The sequence below is a fragment of the Nycticebus coucang genome, chromosome 13, assembly GCF_027406575.1.
Source record: "Nycticebus coucang isolate mNycCou1 chromosome 13, mNycCou1.pri, whole genome shotgun sequence".
Taxonomy (NCBI): domain Eukaryota; kingdom Metazoa; phylum Chordata; class Mammalia; order Primates; family Lorisidae; genus Nycticebus; species Nycticebus coucang.
In genome coordinates this window covers 61,771,242-61,794,306 of record NC_069792.1, presented here as the reverse complement: position 1 = coordinate 61,794,306, position 23,065 = coordinate 61,771,242, and the positions used below count along the sequence as shown (strand labels likewise).

The 23,065-nt window shown below is 35.7% G+C and overlaps 1 protein-coding gene across 12 annotated transcripts in view; it reads right to left on the bottom strand.

The window, feature by feature from the left end:
* The window catches only part of VPS13B (vacuolar protein sorting 13 homolog B), a 980,186-nt gene that overhangs the window by 759,768 nt on the left and 197,353 nt on the right, over nucleotides 1–23,065 (bottom strand). Inside the window, exon 17 of one of the 12 annotated variants that reach the window (XM_053558622.1) lies at nucleotides 22,035–22,083. The exons of the other annotated variants lie outside the window; for them this stretch is intronic. Within the exon in view, the coding sequence (XP_053414597.1) occupies nucleotides 22,046–22,083 (38 nt within the window). The 3' untranslated portion in view covers nucleotides 22,035–22,045. Of the gene's footprint in view, nucleotides 1–22,034; nucleotides 22,084–23,065 lie in introns of those variants that run through there. 12 annotated transcript variants of the gene reach the window in all.

Sequence of the window (23,065 nt, the reverse complement as noted above, 5' to 3'; positions counted from 1 at the left end):
AAATTGGTACATATGCCAACAATAGTCAAGCTGAAAAAACAGTCAAGGACTCTATTCCATTCAAATATTTGGGAGTTTATCTAACAAAGGATGTGAAAGATCTCTATAAAGAGAACTATGAAACTCTAAGAAAAGAAATAGCTAAAGATGTTAACAAATGGAAAAACATACCATGCTCATGGCTGGGAAGAATCAACATTATTAAAATGTCCATACTACCCAAAGCAATATACAATTTTAATGCAATCCCTATTAAAGCTCCACTGTCATACTTTACAGATCTTGAAAAAATAATACTGCATTTTATATGGAATCAGATAAAACCTCAAATAGCCAAGACATTACTCAGAAATAAAAACAAAGCAGGAGGAATCACACTACCAGACCTCAGACTATACTATAAATCAATTCTGATCAAAAAGGGATGGTACTGGCTCAAAAACAGAGAGGTAGATAAATGGAACAGAATAGAGAACCAAGAGATGAATCCAGCTACTTACCATTATTTGATCTTTGACAAGCCAATTAAAACATTCAGTGGGGAAAAGATTCCCTATTTAACAAATGGTGCTGGGTGAACTAGCTGGCGACCTGTACAAGACGGAAATGGAACCCACACCTTTCACCATTAACCAAGATAGACTCTCACTGAATTAAAGATTTAAACTTAAGACATGAAACTATAAAAATACTAGAAGAAGGTGCAGGAAAAACTCTTGAAGAAATCGGCCTGGGCAAATATTTTATGAGGACCCCCTGGGTAATTGAAGCGGTATCAAAAATACACCACTAGGACCTGATCAAACTAAAAAGCTTCTGCACAGCCAAGAACACAGTAAGTAAAGCAAACAGAAAGCCCTCAAAATGGGAGAAGATATATGCAGGTATGTCTCCGACAAAGGTTTAATAACCAGAATCCACAGAGAACTCAAAGGTATTAGCAAGAAAAGAACAAATGATCCCATCTCTGGGTGGACAAGGGACTTGAAGAGAAACTTCTCTGAAAAAGACAGGCACACAGCCTACAGACCAATGAAAAAATGCTCATCATCCTTAATCATCAGAGAAATGCGAATCAAAACTACTTTGAGATATCACCTCACTCCAGGAAGATTAGCCCATATCACAAAATCCCAAAACCAGAGATGTTGGCATGGATGTGTAGAAAAGGGAACACTTCTACACTGCTGGTGGGAATGCAAACTAATACGTTCTTTTTGGAAAGATGTTTCAAGAACATTTGGAGATCTAAAAATAGACCTGTACTTGGTAAATGTAGAATATAAATGTTTTGGCACAGTAACTGAGATAACGCCGGAAAGGCTATGTTAACCACTGGGATAAAAATGTGTCAAATGGTTTATGAAGTGAGTGTATGATGCCCCATAATCATATCATTGTATACACTTATGATTTAATAAAAAAATTAAAAAATAAAAAATAAAAAATAAAAAAATAAAAATAGACCTGCCATTCCATCCTACAATTCCTCTACTAGGTATATATCCAGAAGACCAAAAATCATATTATAATAGATATTTGTACCGGAATGTTTATTGCAGCCCAATTCATAATTGCTAAAACATGGGTGAAGCCCAAGTGGCCATTGACCCACAAATGGATTAATATATTGTGGTATATGTACTCCATGAAATATTATGCAGCCATAAGGAAAGATGAAGACTTTACCTCTTTCATGTTTACATGGATGGAGCTGAAACATATTCATCTTAACAAAGTATTTCAGGAATGAATGAAAAAGTATCCAATGTACTCAGCCCTACTATGAAATGAATTTATAGCTTTCCCATGAAAGCTATAACCCAATTATAACCTAAGAATACGGGGACAGGGGAAAGGGCGGAGAGGGGGAGGATGGGGCGAGGGAGAGTAATTGGTGGGACCACATCTACGATGCATCTTCAAGGGTACATGTGAAACTTGCTAAATGTAGAATATAGATGTCTTAACACAATAACTAAGAAAATGCCAGGAAGGCTATGTTAACCAGTGTGATGAAAATATGTCAAATTGTATATAAAACCAGTGTATGGTGCCCCATGATTGCATTAATGTACACTATGTAGCTATGATTTTATAAAAAAAAAAAAAAATACAAAAAAACCCCAACATTGTACTTTCAAGATTTGGAAAAAATGATTCTGCATTTTGTATGGAACTGGAAAAAGCCCCCGTATAGCTAACATAGTTCTTAGTAATAAAAATGAAGCCAGGGCATTACCATACCAGATTTTAGGCTGTACTACAAAGCCATAGTGGTCACGACAGCTTTGTACTGGCACAAAAATAGAGACATAGACATTTGGAATTGAATAGAAAACCAGGAAATGAAATTAACATCTTACAAACACCTAATCATCGATAAACCAAATAAGAACGTACCTTAGGGGAAAGACTCCCTATTCAATAAATGGTGCTGGGAGAACTGGATATCCACATGTAAAAGACTGAAACTGGACCCACATCTTTCTCCATTCACAAAAATTGATTCAAGATGGATAAAGAACTTAAACTTATGGCATAGAACTATAAAAAATCCTCCAAGAAAGCATAGGAAAAACACTGGAAGATATTGGCCTGGAGAAAGACTTCATGAAGAAGACTACTGTGGCAATTGCAACAACAACAAAAATAAACAAATGGGACTTAAAGTGAATAGCTTCTGTACAGCTAAGGAGACAACAACCAAAGCAAATAGGCAACCTCCACAATGGGAAAGGATATTTGCATATTTTGAATCAGACAAAAACTTGATAACTAGGATCTATGGAGAACTCAAATTAATCCACATGAAAAAAGCCAACAATCCCTTATATCGATGGGCAAGAGACATGAATAGAACCTTCTCTAAAGAAGACAGATGAATGGCTAACAAACCATACAAAAAAATGCTCATCATCCCTATTTATTAGAGAAATGCAAATCAAAACCACCCTGAGATTCCATCTAACCCCAGCGAGAATGGCCCACATCACAAAGTCTTAAAACTGCAGATGCTGGCATGGATGTGCAGAGAAGGGAACACTTTTACACTGCTGGTGGGACTGCAAACTAATACAACCTTTTTGGAAGGAAGTATGGAGAAACCTCAAAGCACTCATGCTAGACCTCCCATTTCATCCTGCAATCCCATTACTGGGCATCTACCCAGAAGGAAAAAAAATCCTTTTACCATAAGGACACTTGCACTATGCTGTTTATTGAAGCTCAATTTACAATGGCCAAAATGTGGAAACAGCCTAAAAGCCCACCAACCCAGGAATGGATTAACAAGCTGTGGTATATGTACACAATGGAATACTATTCAGCCATTAAAAAAATGGAGGCTTACAGCCTTTGTATTAACCTGGATGGAAGTGGAAGACATTATTCTTAGTAAAGCATCACAAGAATGGAGAAGCATGAATCCTATATACTCAAGTTTGATATGAGGATAATTAATGAGAACTAATGACATGGTGGGGTGGGGGAAGGGAGAGCAGAGAGAGAAAGGAGGGACAGGTGAGTGAAAAAAAGAGCAGAGAGAGGAAAAGAGGGAGGGGGTGGGGTCTCATTGTGTGACATGCCTTTTGGGGGCAAGACACAATTGTAAGAGGGACTTTACCTAACAAATGCAATCAGTGTAACCTGGTTTCTTGTAACCTCAATGAATTCCCAAGAATTAAAAAAAAAAAGACATTCAACTTTCAAATACAGTTTCAGGAATGCTCTACACCTAACACAGTGGTACCAAATGTGAATAAGTAAATGCATATACTATAAAATGAACTGATTATCTGACCCACTGGAATTTTGTATTGGTCGTGATGGAAAGAAAATATCGCAGAATGCTACAGAAGTATACCCCAAAAGATTGTGGCTCAATGGGAGATGAGTCTGAGAATACTGGAGTCAACTAAAGAAATTGGTGAAAGAAGGATTAGAAAAGAGGTACACTAGTGTGTGCTTAGCAACCATGTGTAATATCTAGTGTAATACCAGGTGTAAACTTAGCTACCATGCCTTGAAAAAATTATTCATAACGTAAGGAATGTTGATTTCCAGAGCATATATGTACAAGTGAGTATAAATGAAGAAAACAGAATTCTTTCTGGTGCAGTGCTCACCTGTTCTCTTCTCCTTACTCAAAAAAAAAAAAAAGAACTACTCCATATAATTTATTACTTACAATTGTGCTCATCATCAGAAAATACTTAGCACACTCTTAATTCTTTAAACTATAGTCAAAGAAAAATAAGTAATTATGTGGTTATACATTTTTAACTGCACATGTACATTTTATTTTGGGACCTGTACAATGAACAACACTTATCTTTAAACAAGAAATTTTCAGCCCTAAATCTAATATTAACATTTTGTATACATTATAAAATTTGAGTTCTATAACTGAGGCATTTGAAAACTTCATAAACTACTTCAAATGTAACTTTTCTTTGCGCCTCACTTGAATAAAGAAAACTTAATGTAACTATGAACCATTTTAAATGCACAATCATGAAATAAATGATTTAAAAATAATTTAAGACAATAGCAAAATATATAAATCAATCTACTACAGAAAGAAGGAACCAAGATGGCAAAATAAAGATATCATTTGTCCCATCATCCTAGCTGGAACACAGAATATTAATAGACTGAGGAGAATGAAGAGGAGTCATAGCTCAGGTATGGATCAGAAAGAAAAGACACAGGTAACTGGGGACCCCACAAAGAAAAACTACAAAGCTATAAAGGAAATAGAGAGGAGAAGACAGTGATACAGATCACATTCAGAGAGACTTAGAGCCCAGTGAAAGAGTAAGGGAGCTTCCCCTCCCTCACCACCTACATGCCTTCACTGAGCGGAGGGACATAAAGTACATCGTAGATATATCCACCCTCCACAAGCTCAGTCACAATAACTAGTTAGGAATAATAAATTCCAAGCCCCTAGGAATTTGAATGTCCATAAGGGACATCTGGGGAAAGAATGCCACAAGGGAATGGAGACCTGCTTTGTTACACCTGGACACTATCTACTCCAAACACTATCCATTCATGGCATCCAAGAAAGAAGTTTGAGCTTGGGCTGACTGGGAGCCACGACCCCGACCCCACCCATTGCAACTGCAAGAGTACTTTGAATCAAGAAATTTGACTCAAGAATCAACCCCCACAAAGGCTGCTTTGCTATGGCAGGTGAATGCTACCAGATGACCTTGCAATGGAGAGCTAAGTCCACCATAATTTGGGAGTTTCCTCCCCACCAGCATTTCACAGAGTAAAACACCAGTGGCTTAGGCAGGCAGGCTCCAGTACGCCCAGGACACAAGACAAATGCAGGGAGATACCGGGAAGAGGTCTCAGTCCTGGACTCAAGTGGCAAGTAACCTCTTGTGGACAAATCTGTTGAGAGAGTATGATGGGATGCTGAGGAATAAGGATCTGTGAGTGCTCCCACCTACCACATCTATTGGAGAACTCACAGTACTGGGTAGAGTACAGCACTTGAAAAGAAATAGCCTATACCCTGGCTCCACAGAAACAAAATACCTCCAGCACACAGGTTGAAGGGAAGCAGTCAGCCTTCCCCCCAATCATTAAAATAGGATAGGCAGCTTGAGTTATGAAATTTACTAACAGTGCCTCTCTCTGGCAAAAGCATCCCCCTGCCTGAGGTTCCTGGAGATACAGAGGCCAACTACTCTTTTTTTGGGATCTTGTGGTGGAATAGGGGTATACATTTGGGAAACACCCTATCTGTATTTCATGAGACACATGCTAGTGGATCAGATACACAGGTCATCTGGTAGCATGCACCTGCCATAACAAAGCAGCCCCTTGTGGGAGTTGATTCTTGATTCAAAGTACTCTTGCAGTTGCAGTTTTGTTTTGTTTTGTTTTGTAGAGACAGAGTCTCAATTTATGGCCCTCGGTAGAGTGCCGTGGCCTCACACAGCTCACAGCAACCTCCAACTCCTGGGCTTAAGCGATTCTCTTGCCTCAGCCTCCTGAGTAGCTGGGACTACAGGCGCCTGCCACAACGCCCGGCTATTTTTTGGTTGCGGTTTGGCAGGGGCCGGGTTTGAGCCCACCACCCTCGGTATATGGGGCCGGCACCTTACCCACTAAGCCACAGGCGCCGCCCACAGTTGCAGTTTAAAAGCTGTACTTGGTGGTGAGGGAACTCAGGTGGGATGATCTGATGGAAGCTATGAGGTTCAGAAAGCAGCAATTAGCGAGAGCACTAACCCTCCCTGCTGAGAAACAGGACAAAGATGGAAAGAGCCTGGCCTGGGACCTAGGCACTCAAACAATTAGGCCCCTCCCTCAGGAACAGCCTTACTGGATTGGAGAGCTTACCCTGAACTTCATAACAGTGGCTGCCCCTAGGGACCAGAAAAGCAACCTCTGAGCCCTCCAAGGCCTTTGTAAAGCCTTTCAGGTTCTCCCAATCCAGCCACAAGCTGTTTTGCTCCCCCTCCCTACTTCAGTGAAGGTAGAGATCAAGCAACTCTGTAGGAGGTACAGGGTCCCTCCTAAAGCTTGAGGCACTCCTGTGCCCCATCTGGGGGACCAGAACTTACTATGGGCACAAAAGAACTTCTTTGCAGCTAACACTTCCACACAAACATCAACCAATGATGGGGGAACAACTGTGTACCTCAGCAAAACACCTTCCAACCCAAGGAAAGAGGAAGTGGCTAATTTGTACTGACAAGTACCACCTATCACCTTGGAAATTAAGCTGGAGTCCCAGCTACATTCACACTGCTGAGAAGAAGTGAAGGTGACAGGTCAGAAATAACCCAAGGGATTTGTCAAGCCTGCAAGAACACCCCATAAGCAACTCGGGACCAGCACTCCTCTCCCTGGCATATAAAGGATAGATCTTCAGAGACCTAGAAACAGGCCCACAGCCATGCCTAGAAACCTCAGGTCTCAATGGACAGGCCAGATAAAATAACTCCAGAAATATAAAAAAACCTAGGAGAAAGGACATCGCTAAAGGAAACAATAACTCATAACCAATGGATACCAACCAAAATGAAGATATTGAAATGACTCATAAAGGAATTCAAATATGAATTATAAGGAAAGAAATACAAAAGAAAATACAAAGAAATACAATAGAAAATGAAAACCCAACATGAAGAATGAAATGAAATGAAATGAAAACCCAAATACAATATAGAAAATGAATGAAAAAATTACTAAAAAAATGGAAAATTTTTTTAATAAAATGGAAATCCTAGAAATGAAAAATTCATTCAAGGAAATACAAAATGCTGTAGAAATCTTAAAGAATAGACAAATCGGGCGGCGCCTGTGGCTCAATGGAGTAGGCCGCCGGCCCCATATACTAGAGGTGGTGGGTTCAAACCCAGCCCTCGTCAAAAACTGCAAAAAAAAAAAAAGAACAGACAAAATCAAACAGAAAAAAGAATTTCAGAGATTGAAGACAACAAGTTTGTATTAAACAAGTTAGTCAAAGATACAGAACAGAGAAATAAAAACAAACAAAGCCTATACTACACTAAATATGGGATTATGTAAAGAGGCCTAACATAACAATCACAGACATACTTGAGGGTGAAAAAGAAAACAGACAAGGATTTGAAAATCTATTTGAGGGAATAAGTGAGGAAAATCTCCCTAGTCTTGCTAGAAATTTAGATATCCAGGTACAAAAAGCTCAACAGACACCCAAGAGATCCATCACAAAAAGGCAATCACCATGATACATAGTCATCAGACTGGCCAAAGTTAACAGAAGGGAGGAAATACTATGTGCAAAATCTTAAGGCAAAAACATCTGGTAACTTACAAAGGAAAATTAATTAGGCTAACTGCAACTTCTTAAGTGAGACCATATAAGACAGAAAGGATTGGGGCTCCATCATTATCTTCTAAACAAAATGGCCCCTAAAATTTCGTATCCTGCAAAATTAAGTTCCTTTCTTTTTTTATTCTTTCTTTTTTATTTTTTGAGACAGAGTCTCACTATGTTGCCCTCGGTAAAGTGCCCCGTGGCATCATAGCTCACAGCAACCTCTAACTCTTGGGCTTAAGCAATTGTCTTCTCTCAGCCTCCCAAGTACCTGAAACTATAGGCACCCACCACAACTCCCTGGCTATTTTCTTCTTGCAGTTGTCATTGTTGTTTAGCTGGCGTGGGCTGGACTCAAACCTGCCAGCCTCAGTGCATATGGCTGGCACCATAAGCAATGTGCTATGGGTACCAAACCCAAAACTAAGTTTCTTATATGAAGGAGAAATAAAGACATAGACAAACTCTGAGGGAATTTGTCAGCATCAGGCCACCCTGCAGGAAGTATACATCAGCTTTATACATCCATCAACACAATAGACACCACAAGTATAAAATCACCAAAAAGTTAAAGCTCAGAACCCACATACCATATCGGCTCAAGAAGTAAAACAAAGCAGTAAGTTTTTATCCAACAGGATGAATAGAAATACTTTCCACTTATCCATTCTTTCAATAAATGTGAATGGCTTTAATTCCCCATTCAAGAAATATAGGCTGATTGAGGATTAAAAAAACACCAACCAAATATCTTTTGTCTCCAGGAAACACATCTAAATAACAGGGACTCATTCAGACTCAAGGCAAATGAATAGGAAAAAATATTCCATGCAAATACAAATCAAAAGAAAGCTTGTGTAGCCATTCACATATCAGATAACAAAGAACTCAAGCAAAATAGCAAGAAAAAATTAAACAACCCCAACAAAAATTGGGCAAAAGAAATGAACAGAAGCTTTTCAAAAGAAGATAGACTAAAGGCCAATAAACATATGAAAAACTGTTCACCCTCTGATCATCAGGGAAATTCAAGTCTAAACCACAGTGAGATTTCACCTAACTCCATTAAGAATGGTTTTTTATCAAAAAAGTCCCCAAAAAACAGGTGCTGGCATGGCTGCATAAAGAAAAGAACAATTTTATACTATTGGCAGGACTGCAAACTAGTAAAATCTCTATGAAAAATAGTAAGGAGATTCCTCAAACAACTAAAAGTAGACCTACCATTTCATCCAACATTCCCACTATTGGGTATCTACCCAAAAGAAAAAAAAGCCATTTTACAAAAAGATACTCACACATGAATGTTTATTGCAGCATAATTCACAATCACAATGATGTGGAATCCAACCAATGTCTATCAATTCATAAGTGGATTAATTAAATTATATATATACCATGGAGTACTAATTAGCTGTGAAAAAATGAATATCTTAGTTTAACCTGAATGGAACTGGAGACCATTCTGCTAAGTGAAGTATCACAAGACTGGAAAAAAAAACCACCACCATGCACTCACTATTAAATTGCAACTAATTAATCAACACTTACGTGCACATATGGAAGTAAAATTCAACAGAAATCAAGCAGGTGAGAGAGGCGGTGAGGAGATGGGTAAAATGACACCTAACAAGTACAATGCACACTATCTGGATGAAGGGTACACTTATAACTTTGACTCAAACTGTACAAAAGAAATTCATGTGGAAAAAAACATTTGTACTCCCATAATAATTCTCACAGAAAAAAATAAGAAGAAGAAAAAAAACCTGGAAAAGAAAATGTACCGCAACAAAGCTATACCCTTACTAAAACAAGCAAGGATAATGAATATTTACAGATCTTAGTCTTACCTATATTAAGATCAGTAGAAAATTTTTCAAGGATTCAAATTACTAAATCCATCAAAAGTCAACTGTAAATTATATTCTCACATTCCATTTGCCATAATGAGTAATAATTAGGGATTTTAATTGCATGGTATATTACACCATTATTTTTTTTTAAATTAACACAAACAGTTTGAGAGTACCAACCTTTTAGTTCCATTTGTTCTTACTAGTACGTAGCTTTTAAAAATATCTTTAACAGAATTTCAACCTATAAAATACTGTGCATATTTTCTACTTCCATGAATGTACTTGGTATTAATAAAACTAGGAACTACAAAGAACTTTTAAAATTATTTTATTATTGTTACTAGCTTTTCTGTGAAATTAAAGCACTATTTTAAATTAGGAATTAAGAAGTCAATCTATTATAGTGAGACTTCTAGGATAATTTTATTTGTTGCAATGATTTGGTCATATGTTTCATGAATAAGTAATTAAAATGACTATTCTCTTTATGCTAAATAAATATATTTCCAATAAGTCTCTTTCTGGTCTCAGTGCCTGTGGCTCAAGTGGCTAAGGCCCCAGCCACATACACCAGAGCTGGCAGGTTCAAATCCAGCCTGGGCCTGCCAAACAACAACGACAACCACAACCAATAAAAATAGCCAGGCATTGTGATGGGTGGCTGTAGTCCCAGTTACTTGGGAGGCTGAGGCAAGAGAATCGCTTAAGCCCAGGAGTTGGAAGGTTGCGGTGAGCTGTGACGTCACAGCACTGTACTCTGGGCGACAGCTTGAGGCTCTGTCTCAAAAAAAAAAAGACCTAAGATCTAATAGAATCAGGAAACCTCAGACTAATGGAATTTTTTTTTTTTTTTTGCAGTTTTCGGCCAGGGCTGGGCCTACTCCTTTGAGCCACAGGCGCCACCCAGACTAATGGAATTTTGTGACCAAAATATCATTTTAAATTAAGAAATTTTAGTGACATATAACACTAGTTTTCTTATGCTTCAATGTAAACAAATATTTTCATTTGTGATACTTTAATTTTTAGTTGATCAAAAATTTCAGCCTATAATATCACATAGATACTATACTGTGCGTATTTTCTACTTCCATGAATGTACTTGGTATTAATAAACTAGGAACTACAAAGAACTTTTAAAATCAGCACTATACTCTTAAAGTGGCAGTTCTTTATCACACACACACACACACACACACACACACACACACACACACACACACCCTATAATCTAATCAAGGTAACTTAATGGACAAATCCATTTTTCACTTTCCAAAATACTAAATGCTACCAATGTAGATGCATACTTTTGATAGATGTTCCACTGAGATTGCTCTTATACAGCTTTACATTTTGGGTATCAACAAAATAACTCTTTATAAATGTATGATTTATTTCCAAATCGTTAAATTAATTTTATTCATTCTATCTTTATATAAATTTGTGTCACTATATTCTCAAACTTTCATCACAATGCTTAAATTGTGAAAAATCTAACTAGGTGGGTTTTCTTTTTAATGGTCCAGGAGGCATTTTTTTAATATTGGTGGGCTGAATATGTCTCCAAAAAAAATATGTCAAAGTCCTAAACCCCCATCCCTCAGAATGTGACCTTATGGAAACTGGGTAATTGTAGATGTAATGATTTAAAGTGAAGTCATTCTGGAGGAGGGTGGGCCTCTAATCAAACCTTAATTGCTGTCCTTATAAGAGGAAGAAAAACACACACACAAGGGACAACACCATGTGATGACAGAGGCACAGATCAGAAACATAGCTGAAAGCCAAGGACAAAAACCAAGGACGGATGGTCACCAAAAAGGAGAAAAGAGGCAAGAAAGGATCTCCCCTACAGAATTCAGAGAGAAAATGAACAGCCCAAGACCTTGTTCTCAGACTTCTAGCCTCCAGAACTGTGAGACAGTATATTTCTGTTGTGTTAAGCCACGTGGTTTACAGTACTTTGTTATCAGCCCTGGGAAACTAATAGAGTCTCTCTTTCTGAATGTAATTAAACCTTGTCTGTTTTTGAAGCCGTCCCTGATACTCTAACAGCTAACACAGAAGATTTTATGCCTATGTCTACAATTATATCTATTTCTTATTAGCTATCTGCTCCCAGAACTGAATAGACAGATAGTACAAATTTTTGTAATGTCTGGTAAGTAAATAGAACTGGAAGAAATACATTTTAAGTTGTAAACCAATAAAATACATTAAAATCAGCATCAAATGTAAATTTTTTTAAAGATATCTTTTCTACACAAATCTCATTCCTCTATTAATATCACATTATCATCAACATTAACTTATTTTTTTCCAACAATCATCAGATGTTTTTTAGTTCAGATCTTCTGTGCTATGTATCTATGCCAAGTCTGGGTTTACAAAAATGCAAATAATCTGAATGCCAGATAATCATACAATCAGATACCACCACATGCAGTGTTCAACCCAATAACAGAGATATTTAGCTGTGCACCAAAAAGTCATGCTTCCGCCTTCATGGTGTAGAACTGTTTTTGCTGGATAGCTATGCAGCAGCAGTCATTTTCAGAAGCCTTTATATGTGAATGTAGTCATATGACTAGTTCTTACCAACAGATGAGAGTAAAAGTGATGGTTGTGCCTACCATTTTGAGGCTTTAGAAGCAGGATTCTCCAATTTTTTTTTCTTTTTCTATCAGATATATGAAAAGAATTTTAAGGCCCAAGGTCATGGCAGATCACAGAATCCAGATCATTCAAGAGAAAAGACACCAGCCAACAGGAACATCTACATTGAGTTGTCCTGTGCTATGTTACTGAAATATTGGACTTTGTCTTAAGAGTTTTAGTACAAACCATATTTGAGCATGATATGGATCAAACTTTTAGACAATTGACTTACAGTTTAATTTTTTAAAAAAGTTACATCCCTGAGCTCAAGAGATACTTCTGCCTCAAACACCTGAGTAACTAGGTCAACAGGCACACACCACCAGGCTAACTTTTTTTTTTTTGTAGAGACAGGGGTCTCACTATTGCCTAGGCTGGTCTCAAACTACTTAGACTCAAGTGATCCTTTCCACTTTAACCTCCCAAAATGTGGGGATTGAAGATGAGAGTCACTGCACCCAGGCAAATTATTCATTTCTTAATAAAGAGAGAATCCTTTCTTTCCTCTTCTCATCTTTTGGTGACCACCAGTCATTTCTTAATGATGATTATACTTTATCATTGAGCTCTTAAAACACTTGAAAATGAATTCCTGTGAATTTTTAAATTCAACAAAGATTCCTGTGAATCTTTAAATTCAACAAATATTCATATTACAAAAAGTTCAAATGAGTATTTTAAAACTCACAAGATTCATAAAAAGTAAAGTTTTTAAATATAAAGAAGTCTTATTGATAGGCCTTAATCCAATCTAACTTAATTCACATTTATATGGGGGCAAGGATAAATACATAGCCAATGCCACTATCTGGTTAAAAAAAAAATTTTTTTATATGTAGTAACAACCCCCTGAACAATATTTAAAGATGTTTTTCAGTTTGGGGGGGAAAGGTAGCTTGAAAACAGGAGTAGAAAAAGTATATCAGTGTATCTTAATCTTTTTCCTAACTGGTTAAAAAACTATTCAACAACTCCAAAATCCTTTTTATATGCACACCTGGGAAGAATACCAAATCTGTAACTTTGTTCAGGGTTATACTGATGTGGTTTTAGACCAGATGTTTAAATGGTACAGTATGTATATTTTCTTCCCCTCTTCTAAGTCAAAAGTAAAGTAAAAGGAATATTTGACTTCACTCCACAAGAGACCTATTTAATAGTTTGGCAGTTATGTAAGTAAAGGTAGTTTGGCTAAGTCAATGTTGACGACATACAGAACGACATGATCCTAATGAGTTGGAAAATATTGGCTCTCATGAGAATAGACCAGATGCTACTGAGCTGAGAAAGCTACTGTATTATTGAATTTCATTTTTATGAGGTAAAATTTATTATTCAACCATTAAGGTATCCCACATGAAATCTTGCATAAAATACTTTTAACAGTTACTTTCTGGAAAGCATATTTTTATTTTAACATTAAGACATCACTTAAATGAAGGATTCAAATGTCCCTTTACCACAGATTTTAAAGACTGTAAATTATTTCCTGGCAAATAGCAAATTAATTGAACTAGAGTGTCAACAAAAAAATTAACTTCTGACTAAGAAAAAAGTATAGCAAGTCCTTATCGTCCAGAGAAAACCAAAACCATGTGTGACTTTGTATTTTATCATCTGGCAAAATGGCAGGGCTTGAATTTCTTTGATTGAATACCACCAGAAACATGGACAACAAAATTACATAATCCCAATTAATAATACACATTTAGTTCAAACCTTAGTATCGCTGCTTTATCTCTTGTAATTATTTTAATTAGATTTCCAGTATACTGCTATACTTTCATTAATATTTTCTAATGGAGTAATAAGCCTTAATTATCTACTGTATTTCTAATCTTATTACCAGAGGTTAGAGTTAACATAATAGAAATAATAGTAACAAAAAAATCCAAAGGCCCAACTTCAAAAGTAACTTGGGTCAGTGAATAGCTATGAGATGGTATTTAAGAAAAACGCTAAATTATTCTAAGCATAAACTTTCCAATCTGTAAAAATAGATATATATCCTGCCAACAAAATAATACTAGTGGCAACAAGCTGAAATTTTGTACATGAGAAATATTAACCTAAAATAAATAGGCCAATTCAGACTATTCAAGTAAGTTTTATGGTATTCACTTCTGACATTATGCAGCTCACTAGAAGAAAAATGCTTCGCAGACAGCTGTAAAGTGTGTCAAAAGTAGATAAAAGGATAGGGTTTCATATTCTTATTATTCCACTGCATAGGAATAGTCTAGGGCTACTGACGCACTTCCCTAGGGAGTCCCTAGGAGAACTGAGAATATGTGGTTCATCACAGGTTTCTGTGAGCGTCATATGGCCTCTTAGAAACAGTTACATATATTAAAGAGGAACCAATGTATGTGTTCTTCACTAAATTCAAGCAACTAAACCTAAACAATGTCTTGAATTTTATTCTTATCTCACCAACATTACTATTCATCATCCTATTTGCTTTCTTGGCTTACTCTTTGAATTTACCTTTGCCTTATTATCCTCACGCTTAAACACTGGATCTCCTAGACTCCATTTCCAAGTAGAGTTATCTCAGTCTCCAAGAACTTTATACCCTATAAGCATTTCCATAATAAGTCCTCTTATGGATAATTCCAGCAAGATCTATGTCCAGGACAAGAGTGATAGATCAACTCCACAAATCAGACTGTATTTGGAACTCACAAGAACTCTACAAACAGTTTAGAGGATATTCACACCAGTTTACAGGTGAGAAAATTAACGGAAACTCAATGAAATGAACCAACCTTTGTTTAGTCGTAAGAATAGAGAAAATCTTCAAAGTCCAATTCAGCATTCTTACCCAAGTATCAATAGTTGAAAACTGAAAATATTCTTATTGACTGACAGAGATAGTAAGACTTTGACTAAACCAATATCTATATGTAACATAAGGTTTAATAAAAAGCATAGAAGCATAGAATTTCTAAATTTTTATATACTTTGATTTTTATAAGAGCTAAGGAAGAAGGATTCATCACTATAGCTTAATATAGAAACATATTCTAAAGTCACTCACATATTCTTTTCCCTTTTTTTATTGGAGGCAGAGTCTCGTTCTGTCACTCTAGCTAGAGTGTAGTGGGATCATTTATAACTCACTGCAACCCCAAACTTCAGATATTCTTGTAAGCCTCTTACAGGAATAAATTCATTCAAAAACTAGAAACAACAAACGACTGCATCAAGAAAGGAAAATTACCTCCTGCTATTGACATATTATAATACAATTTTTTTTTTAATTTTTTTTTATAATACAATTTTTAATAGGAAAAAAAAACCTTTTCGCGCCTCCCGCGTGCAGCCTGGCCGGGCGGTAAGTTTTTCCTGATGGAGTTTTGGCGGCGGCTGGAGCGGGCCATGGATGCCCTTTAAAAAACAAACAAACAAACAAACCTTTTCCTCCTGAAGCTATCTGTACTTTTGATAACTGCAAATTAAGTTTAGTATTGCATGCCTATAGCTAGCGAATCCAACATTTAGAATGAGAAGACTGAAGCAGAAAGTTGTTGTATATTCTGTTGTGAGACCTAATGAAATAAAATAATCTAATATTATTACTTCTTTGTTGTGTACGTATACTGCTGTCTAATAGCTTCAGTTATTAAAAGGAAACAATAAAGTTGAATAAATAACTATTTAAAAAACAGGAACTAATCAAGTTAATAAAATAGTTAGAAAAATCTTATACCTATAAAATCAAGAATGAAAATATATTTTTCTGTGCTTAATTTTCCATATATAAAAACCAAAAGCATAAATAGGACATATATAAAAAACTTTCTTCTTAAACTGATTTATTTGCTTTCAGTAAGAAGATTTACATTATCTTACAACTTAATACTGGTCACTCTTCAAGTATCCTGTGGTTTTTATACTCAAGGAATCAATAGCCATGTTTTCCCAAATAACAAGAATTGATAGTGAACATTTTTCACATTTAAAATTTTCAAGTATAGGAGTGCCTTACCCTGCTCCTGTACATGTATTTTAGCAGTGACCCTGAGCCTTTGCCTTGCCACATCCTCTAAAAGGCATAAAATCAATTCTGTACCTTCTAGTCTAGCTGAAGAATCTCAGAATTTGAAGACCATGTCACTAATTATTTATCAGAAAACTCTTTGAGTTCTCTCTCCTTTGGAAAAATATTAGATTTTCCTCTTTTTATTTAGACAACTACCATGTCTCTTCAGTTTCCAAAACTCAAATATATAAGAAGCAACTATACAGAACGTTCCTATTATTACCTCCCAGAAATGAGAGCAATAACTGTATTAACAATGTATACCTTTTACATTTATAAACATAATAAATATAACACTACACCTTACTACATTATATGCATTTTATTTAATTCAACTCTATTATTTTCAAACTCTTAGTAGCAACCAATGAAGATGATTTCAAAACAGTAAAAAAAAATCCTTAAATTTATATGGCACTATGAAAGACCTCAAAAAGCAAAAGTAATCTTTAGATAAAAGACAAAGCTGTAGGCATCATACTACCTGATTTTAAAATATACTACAAAGCTATAGTAATTTAGAAAACACAGTACGGCATAAGAAGAGAAACACTGATCAATGGAACAGCATACAGAGTCCAAAATAAACCAACATATTTATGGACAATTGATTTTTTAATAAATGTGCCAAGAATAAATAGTGAGGAAAGAACGGTCTCTTCAATAAATGTTGATGGGAAAACTGGATATCCACATGCAGAAGAATGAAATCAGATCCTTATCTCATGCCAAATTTAAAAAATCAACTTAGAATGGATTAAAGACTTAATCATAATACCTGAAACTACGTGTATAAAACTACTATAAGAAACTTAGGGGAAATACTCCATGACATTAGACTGGGCGACAATCTTTGTAATATGACTCTGAAAGCACAAGAAACAAAGGCAGTAACAGAACAGTGAGATTACAGCAAACTAAAAGCTTCTACATAGCAAAAGAAACAAGAGAGTGAAGAAAGAACTCAGAAAATAGGAGAAAGTATCTGCCAACTATCCGAGAAGAGGTTAAAATCCAAGGTATATTAAGAGCTCAACTCAAAAGCAAAAAAATAAATAACTCAATTTTAAAACAGGTAAATGGTCTGAACAGACATTTCTCAAAACAGATAAAATGGCCAACATGTTCATAAATAAATATTCAACATCATTGATCAGTAGAGATATGCAAATTAAATCCACACTGAGACATACACATACACACCTATTAGAAAATTCTCAAAAAGATGAAATATATGTGTTGACAAGGATGTGGAGAAACTCTGAGCTCAGGTTACTGGTGGGAATATAAACTAGTAAAGCCATGATGGAAAATGGTATGAAGGTTCCTCAAAAAACTAAAAGTAGAAATATCATATTTTTCAGCAGCCCACTCCTGAATATACATCCAAATGAAATGAAATCAAGTTAAAAAGAGATTTCCACTCCCATATTCCTTGTAGCATTATTTACAATAGCCAAGATATAGAATCAACCTAAGTCTCCATCAGTAGATGAATGGATAAAGAAAATATAGTATATATACACAATGGACTACTATTCTGTCTTTAAAAAGAAGGGAATCCTATTATTTGAGACAACACGGTTAAACCTGGAGGACATTATGCTAATTGAAATAACCTAGGTACCTCATGATCACACTTAAACACAGAATCTGAAAAAGTGAAACTCATAGAAACAAAGGGTAGAATGGTGGTTACCAGAAGCATGAGGTAGGCAAGAAGAACAGAGACATGCTGTTCAGGTACAAAATTTCACTTAGGAGGAATAAGTTTGTGAGATCTGTTGCTCAGTATAGTGACTATAGTTTAACGTATGTCACCTATGATATTTGAAATTTACCAATTTCAAGGCAAATATGAGGCAAATATGTTAATTACCTAATTTAATCATTCTACATTGTGTACATGTGTCAAAATACCACACTGTACCTATAATCATATATAATTAAGGTTTTTCAATTAAGAATAATTCAAAAATTTAATATGTATAGTTGAAAAGCCAGCCTTCAATATAAACTGATTAGCTTGCAGTAATTTCACACATAGCAACAGAAAACTACCACAATATTACTGCAGCTTTGCATGGTTTTAAGCATGCAAAGTAATAATGTTATCTTATTCTTCAAATTGAAATCCTTTTGAATTTAGAAAATACACAGAAACTAATCAAAGCTATGTAAATTCTGAAAGTCTAATATATTGGTTTCCCCAAAATATAGTCACTTAAAACATATTTTCAAGATTTCTTCAAAAAATAAAAATATATACTCATATATTTTAAAGAAAACAGATTTACTGTAGCAATTATCTGAATAGTAAAAATAACTTAAGTATGACATTTATCCATAAACTTAATTTTTTTTTTACAGCCAAACAACCAATTTTATTTATTTATTTATTTATTTATTCAAGAGAAAGTCACAGTAGCCCAGGCTAGAGTGTTGTGGTGTCAGTCTAGCTCATAGCAACCTCAGACTCCTGGTTGAAGCAATCCTCCTGCCTCGTCTCCCGAGCAGCTGGGACGATAGGCATCTACCACAATGCTCCGCTAATTTTTCTATTTTTAGTAGAGACTGGGTTTCACTCTTACTCCAGCTTGTCTCAAACCTCTGACCTCAAGCAATCCTCCTGCCTCAGCCTCTCAGAATGCTAGGATTACAGGTGTGATCCACCACACCCAGCCCAAACAACCAAGTTTAATGCAGTCTCTTCCAAAAATATCTGACTCTAAACATCACTCCCACTATTTAAAATAGAGCACTAATTAATAACAAGTAGAAGACTTATACTCTAGGAAAAAGAGTTGGGCAATCATTATCCTAAATTTCATAATTATTGCCTACAAGAGGATTTTTCTTTTTTTCGTTTTTTTGAGACAGAGCCTCACTCTGTCACCCTCAGTAGAGTGCAGTGGTGTCACAACTCACAGCAACTTCAAACAATTGGGCTTAAGCCATTCTCTTGCCTGAGCCTCTGAAGTAGCTGGGTCTACAGATGCCTGCCTCAACACCTGGCTATTTTTTTGTTGTAGATGTCACTGTTGTTCGGCAGGCCCAGGCTGGATTTGAACCCACCAGCTCCAGCGTATGGGGCTGGTGCCCTAGCTGCTGAGCTACAGGCACCAAGCCAAGAGGATTTTTCTGATACCCATCTAGGCTGGGCATTCTATGTTTGTGAAATAATCATACAAACAAGGCCACTTGCCCCCCCCCCCCCAGTGCCTGCCCACCTTTTCAGCCTACTGGGAAGGTTAAATGAACTTATGGGTATTTGGAGAAGTACAACATAAACTTTATTTATTTGTTAGTCGTTACCTTTTTTTAATACCATATCACTGACATTTTCAAAATATGGGGGAAAGTATGCTTTTTCAATGTGAATTTAGTATCAAAATTTTTCATAATATTATCCAAATTCTTTTCCAAAATCAGGTATATTGTTTTGCTTTGTCTAGTTTTGCTTTGTTTTGTTTTTGAAACAAAGTCTCTCTCTGCTACCTGGGTAGAGTGCCATGGTGTCACAGCTCACAGCAACCTCAAACTCTTGGGTTCAAGCAATCCTCTTGCCTCGGCCTCCAAAGTAGCCTGAACTACAGATGCCAACTGCAATGCCGGGTTAGTTTTTCTATTTTAAGTAGAGACAGAGTCTCACTCTTGCTCAGGCTGTTCTCAAATTCCTGAGCTCAAGCAATCCACCTGCCTCGGGCTCCCACAGTGCTAGCATCACAAGCGTGAGCCACCACACCCAGCTCCATGTATTTTGTTTAATAAAATTTTACCTCCTTCCCCCCCAAAAAAAGACTGGAGAAAGGGAGGGAAATAAAGAATTCATACCCATTAGCAGTCACTTCCAATTTTTCTTTTTCTCTAGCCCATGACAACAATTATCTATTTTTTGTCAGAATGAATTTACCTATTCAAGACATTTCATATGAATGAAATCTAAATTTATGTCTTTTTGTGTCTGACTTCTTCCACATAGTGTATTGTTTTCAAGGTTCATTTGTACCATAGCATTTATCAGTAACTTTATTCATTTCAATGTCTGAATAGTATTTAATTGTACAAATATATCACAGTTTACCTCTATCAATTCATCTATTGATAGACATTTTGTTGTTCCCACTTCTGACAGTTACAAATAATGCTACAAACATTTCTATAAATGATTTTGTATTGGGCATATGTTTTTAATTTCCTTGGGTATACACTTAGAGGCACTGCTGGGTGATATAACAATATAATGTTTACCTTTTTGAAGAACTACCAAGCTGTTTTCTAAGGCAGCATCAATTGTTTTGGGGCTGTTTGTTTATTTGCAACAAGGTCTCACTCTATAACTTGGGCTACACTTCACTACAACCTAAACTTGTAGGCTCAAGTGATTCTCCTGCCTCAGCCTCTCAAGTGGCTGGAACTATAGGCATGCACTATAGGCATACACCTGACTACCCCTTCTGTTTATTGCAGAGACAGGGTCTTGCTCTTGCTCAGGCTGGTCTTTAACTCCTGGCTTCAAGAAATTCTCCCCAGTTGGCCTCCCAAAGTGTTACAATTTACAAGCATAAGCCACCATATCCAGCCTAGCATCAGTTACTTTTTATGTTAATAATTCCATAGGAATATATAAGTTCAAAACAAGTAGAAAAATAAAATGGAGCAAGAAACAATGCAACTTAAAAAAAAAGTAACAGCAAAAACAGTTCAAAAGAAACGCAACAATAAGAAGAAACAAGGTCAAAAACCAGCAATTACTCTTAATATAGTAGTTCCTCCATATACACAGGGAATTGGTTCCAGGACCCTGGCATATACCCAAATGCATGCATACTGAAGTCCCACAGTGAGCCCTGAGAAAACCACATGTATGAAAAGCCAGCCTTCAATATACACAGGCCTTATAACCCACGAATACTGTATGTGTGAGGTGTGTTTGGTTGAAAAAGATCCACAATTAAGTAGACTCACATAGTTCAAACTGTTGTTCAACGGTCAACTATGTAAACAAATTAAATTTACAGAGTATAAGGAGGATTTTAAAACTTGATTTCAAATATCCAGTTAAAATCTATTTTCCTAAAGCACAAAGACAGATAGGACTTAAAGAATAGATGAGAAAGTATGGGCAAATACCAACCAAAAGAAAGTTTGGTATTTTTTATATTAATAAAAAAACTATGTTAATATAAAAAAGTATGAGTTTAAAGACTGAGGGACTCACTACTTTTAATAAAAGAATTAATGCAAAAAAAGGAAGTAAATATGTGTGTGCACATGTGTGTGTTCACAGACACACTAAAATTTGCACACTGCTTCAGGGGATTCAGAAAATTCAAATCCCTTTCAAAAGCCCCAAGTGAGCACCTCTCCAGCCTAATGCAGTCACGTCATTCTTTATATAATCCTAAAATCCAGCAATACAACAACCTCAGGTTGAGCATCCCTAGTCTGAAAACTTAAAATCTGAAATGGTCCAGAATTTGAAACTTTATTTTTGAGCACTACTATAATACCACAAGTCAGTGGTATTCCACACCTACCATATATGATGAATAACACAAAATTATTAACAATATTATATAAAATTACCTTCAGGCTATGTGTAAAAGGCATATATGAAAGACAGATGAATTTCATGTTTAGCCTTGAGTCTCATTCCAAATATTTCTCATCATTTATATGCACATATTCTAAAATTAGAAAAAAATCACTTCTGGTACCAAACATTTCAGATAAAGGATACTCTACCTGTGTAATATTTCATGTTAGCTGCTGGCTAGACTACATAGGAAAATTCTAATTATTAAGGTAAGGTCTGAAATTAAAACCTTCAAAGGCATCATAAAGGAATACTAAATGTTTTATTTTAAATGTTTTAAAAGATAAATAACAAACTTTAAATGTTATTAAACATAATTATACTTGAAAAATGCTCCTCTTTTAAAACTACTTTTGCATTAGTAACAAATATTATTATTTTGAACTGAAACAACTTAAAAAAAAGGGCAAGGCTTCTGTAAGTTTTTTGTTTGAATGCAAACTGAGTCATAAGATGAAGACAGGATAGTATCCTGGCATCAAAGTGGACATTTTTATTTTTAGTAGTTAATTAACTGATTCAGAGTGTCACATCAATGTTTTGCACACAAAAAGGAAAATTTGCTCACCAAGACTTAACAAGTACGATGAGCAACAATTTTATTTCACTTTCCCAGCATAATCAAACATATTGTATTTATATTTGTTTTTGGTTATCATTTCAAACACATACATTGATCCCCTCAAAAATTATATGTAGTACATATAAGACCAAGGGCAAATTATACAAGGAGTTGGTGAAAAGTAATTTCTTACAACTATGAAACATATGTAAACAATGGTACCAGGGAACAAAACCAGAGGTCTTAATTTACAATTTTAAACATAAGCTATAAATATCCACTTTCAAAGAAATATAATTTAAGTTGAATGTGTTTATTATTCAGAAGGGTTTTAAAAATAAATTATTTAACAGTCTCCTCTACTGCAAATCTTCAATATAACTGTCAAGAAAATTGTGCTGTAACTTGAACCCAAGAGTTTGAGGTTGCTGTGTGCTAAGATGCCCCGGCATTCTACCAAGGGTGACCAAGTGAGACTCTGTATCAAAAAAAAAACAAAAAAAAAGGAAGA